The sequence below is a fragment of the Paramacrobiotus metropolitanus genome, unplaced genomic scaffold (genome assembly GCF_019649055.1).
Source record: "Paramacrobiotus metropolitanus isolate TYO unplaced genomic scaffold, Prichtersi_v1.0 Parri_scaffold0000059, whole genome shotgun sequence".
Taxonomy (NCBI): domain Eukaryota; kingdom Metazoa; phylum Tardigrada; class Eutardigrada; order Parachela; family Macrobiotidae; genus Paramacrobiotus; species Paramacrobiotus metropolitanus.
Window position 1 is genome coordinate 435,829 of NW_026570279.1, and position 4,950 is coordinate 440,778.

The 4,950-nt window shown below is 40.7% G+C and overlaps 1 protein-coding gene across 1 annotated transcript; it reads left to right on the forward strand.

The window, feature by feature from the left end:
* The first annotated feature begins 562 nt into the window (after positions 1 to 562).
* On the forward strand, positions 563 to 2,197 carry LOC129593099 (uncharacterized). The gene is made up of 2 exons (XM_055489289.1): positions 563 to 1,400; positions 1,566 to 2,197. Exons 1-2 carry the CDS (start codon positions 563 to 565, stop codon positions 2,195 to 2,197), a joined length of 1,470 nt encoding a protein of 489 aa, XP_055345264.1.
* The last annotated feature ends 2,753 nt before the right edge of the window (positions 2,198 to 4,950 follow it).

The window sequence follows — 4,950 nt, forward strand, 5'->3', positions numbered from 1 at the left end:
CGCGCTCTACGCAGCTATCGTACGCATGATTTACTGAATCATACGGTGTCCATTCATTTTGGCCACCGCTCATTTTGGCCACCATACATTTTGGCCACCATTCATTTTGGCCACCCGTATCCAGTAATTATGTACTCAGTATACCAATATTAACTCGTCAATAGGTGTATGCCGCCGCTGTATTATGCTTTTTCTGTTGGTTATTATGAACTGATATTGTTAAGTGTTATGAAACTTACGTTGCTGCACCGTATTATATACTGTATGGCAAATAAGCGCATTAAGTACAGTGCAATTTATTATCCGCAGTATTAATGCTGTACAATTATTAGGCGATTCGAATTTAAAACGGGTTAATAAGTTAGCTGTAAACAGTTAAAGGCGCCGGATGACAGTTGAGTTCGATTTCGATGCTGTACATCAGTCTACGTGATCGCCGTGATAAGTGATTCGAACCGACTCGACCGTTCAGTTTATAATTATTAACTGCACTGCAAAAAAACTGAAGAGAAAAAACGTTCTCTAATTTCTGCATTTATTGTAATACTTATCTGCAAAAACAATGGCCGAAGTAACATTTTCTGTTACCAACCGTAAAGGGAAAGTTTTGGTCCATAAAGGGTACGAATATATCGAAGCGTGGAAGCGTGCTGATGTTAAAACGGAGCAGTGTCAAACCTGGCGTTGCAGAGATAAGACTCGTTGTAAAGCCCGTCTGTTCTATGTGAATGGCAAAGCCACTGAGCGCGACCATCATTCCCACGCTCCCGACGTTGTGAAGGTCAACGCGAACTCTGCAAGGCAAGTCCTGAAAGCCCGTGCAGCCACAACACTGGAAAGACCTCGCCAGATAATTGATGAAGTTCGCGCTGATATCCCGCTGACTGTGGCTGTTCAAATGACATCCTACGATGCCCTTGCGCAAACCATTGTGCGCCAGAGAAAAGCTGCAGGTGTACCTGGGACACGCGTAAACACCCTGGCTGATATTGATGGCAGTTATTTTTTGAAAGAAAATGCGCGTGGGGAGTCGATATTAATTGCCGATACTGGACGGGAAGATGAGCACCGAATTATTGTTTTTGGTGATCCCAAATGCTTTGATAATCTTGCAAAGTCTGCTGTCTGGTTAAGTGATGGACCGTTCAGCGTGAGCCCGCCTATCTTTACGCAGCTTTACACTGTTCACGGCAATGTATACGGATCAACGGCTCCTCTTGTCTATGGATTACTACCAAATAAATGCGAACTCACATATCGCCGTTTTTTCGAAATCATTCGTGACCAGTTGGTGGGAAAAGGTGGACAGGGAACGTTCGGTCCTGAATATATGATCATGGATTTTGAACAGTCGTCGATTATTGCATTTCGGACGGTTTTCCCAAATTCAAAATTACGAGGTATAAGTGGCAAACATATTAATAAATACGAGGATACTTATTGTTGCTTTAAGTTATAGACAGTCATAAAAATGCTGCTTAATTTAAATTTACTATCGTGCACAAAAATGTAATAATGAATTATTAATAAAAGCGCAACCGCATTAGCACTGAATTAATTTGCAGGTTGCAACTTTCATTTTGGGCAGAACGTGTACCGAAAACTCGTCAATTTGGGACTGGGACCTGCTTATGCAACTGACCCTGAATTTAGCCTGTCTTGTCGCATGTTATTTGCCCTGGCATTTGTTCCGGTGAAAGATGTTCAACGCGTTCTGGCAGAGCTGTTAAAGATACCAGAATTTCCGTTCAAGCAAGGCGATCCTTTCATTGATTACTTACGAACAACATACATTGGGCATACCGCATTTGTAATTCCATCGAACAGATGCATCGTCACTAAACCATTGTTTCCAGTTGAATTCTGGAGCTGTTGGGATAGACTGGAAGACGATGTGCATCGCACTACCAACCGCCTCGAAGCGTGGCATCGCACATTTTCGGATGCTGTGAATAAGGACCATCCTGGCATATATGCTTTACATGACCTTCTGGCACGGGAAATTGTCCACCAGCAAACAGAAGTTGCGCTGCGAATGGCAGGTGCTGCACCAAAGCAGAAGAAAAAGTATGTCGAGGTCACCAAACGACTTAAGAATGTCGCTTCGAGCTACGGACAAATGGACAGTGCGGACTACTTGAGATCGGTGGCTTCAAACCTGGAAATACTGCTAGGAAAACGGGATGAACCATTGTAACCTTTGCTGTGCGATTTATTGTATATTTTGCTACTTAAACTTATTGCTGTCTTTAAGTTCCCTTTTCTTTGCATTACACGCATATAACTCATACGTATATCTGTACCGCGGGTATATGTTATATGTGTAGTGTTTATAATTTCTACTTTCTCTTTCTGTTAGTTTCGTTTGTTCCCTGCTCTTTTTACTGCTAATTAAGCTATGTACAATTTGTACATGAAAACTGATTACGTGAATACAACTTATCACGAATGTTCAATTTTCTTAATGTCATTATAATGCAATTAATTACAATACGTACTAAAAACCTGTAAAAATAAACCGTACCAAATTAAACATCGAAGAAGCCAAGCCGATGCTGGCCAAAATTATCAGTGGCCAAAATGAATGGTGGCCAAAATGTATGGTGGCCAAAATGAATGGTGGCCAAAATGAATGGTGGCCAAAATGAATGGTGGCCAAAATGAATGGTGGCCAAAATGATAGGGTGCTGTCACCATTCCTTTTCTTCTTGATTTGTCATAAGAAATGACTTTTTTTGAATGTTTTTAATAAAAAATTTAAAATTAAAATTACCATAAAATACCCCAAATTACCATAAAATACGAGAGAAATTTTTGTTTTATTAAGATACGGAGCAGGTAGCGCGAATACTTAAAATGTATTTTCATTGGCAATGGTCAGGTGGGCGCGGCCGAACACCAATTTGGGGTACGCGCTCTACGCAGCTATCGTACGCATGATTTACTGAATCATACTATGATTTAGTAAATCATCATAATTCTACAGCCCTGCCAAGCCAAGTTGGGGAAGTTGCATAAAATAAATTATAAATATTCCCGTACGCCATTTTGTTTTCGTTTCTTCACTTTTCTAGTGTAACTTTTTCTTGCGAATCTAACAGTGTCAAATTTTTAATCATTTGACTCGACAGCAAGGGGCCAGGCGGAATATAAGAGGCGGGGGTGAAGGTAGTTTTTCGGGGGCTTAGAACTAGACCGATTCAAAATGTCCCAACAAATATTCTTGCGCGAGCCATTTTGAAAACTGTTGAGTGACCCAGAAGGTATCGTTCAAGGGTCGGCAATGGGGACTTGCGCCATCAGTGCTCGAAGTGACCTCGGAACAAGATGCATTTCCCATAGACTTGTATGTTAAAAAGTACCTACAGGGGAATGCGGTTGCCTGGAGCACCGATCCCATTAGGGAAGATTTTATTGTTTAAACTGAAGGTAGGGAAGGACCCTTAGAAAATACAGCTCACACCTCACAGTTCTCAATGTCCACCAATTTTTAAATTTTTGTTGAAGGTACATGATTATTTCGTACTAAGCAGTGAGATTTTTGCACAAAAAATGAAATTAGAAATTCGGCTCGCATTCCTTGTACATCAGCTTTTTGCATAGAAACAAAATTACCTAAGGTGGTCCAGGATAAGAACTATCTTGCAAGAATAAATTAAAAATATTAGACTTAACTGGTAGAAGCAGAGGAATTTTCGTAACTGCCCGAACTTGGCGTAGCACCCCTGTAATTTAAAAATTATTCTTGTGTGCCTTCTGCTGCTTCTTTTTTAACGTTCCTGGTGTAACTTTTTATTGCGGATTCAAAATACTAAAACCAAGAAGTTCTTATGTTTACATAAGCAGCCAAGCGGGAACTATGGGAGGGGGCAGTAGTCAGTCTTGAAGTTCTTATAACTCACCTCATGAAAAATTCACTAACCAATATTTTTTCATGGGATTTTTTTTCATGGGACCCACAAGGTATGTTTTGCAAGTTTGCAAGCAAAACAATCCCGCGCGATTGGTGCTTCAGTTGACCGCGGAAGATGGTTCATCTCCCATAGACTACTTTGTTAAAGAGCACGTACCTCCCGAAGCATAAGGTTGCCTAGCGCACAGATCAAGGCTGCCCTGAATTCATATTTTTCATGGATGAGATATAGGACACGTCAGATGATTCTAACATGTCGACTAATGTCTTTGACATTGGTCGGAAGTTGCAAGTGCGTCAAGGTATGAACAAAATCAACAAAGCGATGATGTAGACCGAAAAGTTGTGCCTGCTCTTCGAAGATTTTGAAACAAAATGAACCATGCAAATTCTGTGTATGAAAACGTTTAGACTGACACTCAATATATTGCCAACAAAATTTATCAAAAGCAGTTACATATGATTTCCCATAACCATACGGCAAGCATGCAAGGAAGGTCATCGCCCATTTCCACAGTGCCCACAGTCATCCTGCAAAACTCACACAGGCGTGGAAGGAATGGACTCCCTCATAATCCATGAGAGGATTCACTGCCAAACTATTAAAACCTGTCATCTTGGGAATCTGGAACCAACCAAACTGAAGAGCGAATTTTAATTGTGAGGATGGGTTTTAAAGCAATTGGGTTGAGCCGCTTTTCTTAGCTACACTGTTGCAGTTTTTATCCCATTATAATTCGAAACACGCTTCCGGTTCGGAAATCTCGAGCGCAGAAGATGTTGGACGTATGCACTGATAATGTTAAAAATGATACAATATGTTTTTGATAACGAGTGACCTATGGTAAATCCTGGAAAAAAACTGCCTTAACTTGGCTTGCCAGGGCTGCATTTCCGTTTTGCCAGCGTAATTATATTTCACGAGCCTAGCGATCGTTACCCGTTATCACTGGAGATTTGCTTTCATTCTAATTTAAATAGGTAATTGGGTTGCTAATATGAACATCCTAGGAAACCTCGTCAGTTATCAAGCTCTA

Bases quoted from the DNA above. Each gene is read 5' to 3' on its own strand.
- LOC129593099 (XM_055489289.1), top strand. From the start codon at position 563: ATGGCCGAAGTAACATTTTCTGTTACCAACCGTAAAGGGAAAGTTTTG. The intron at 1,401-1,565 runs GTATAAGTGGCA...ATTAATTTGCAG, and splicing joins CCCAAATTCAAAATTACGAG to GTTGCAACTTTCATTTTGGG.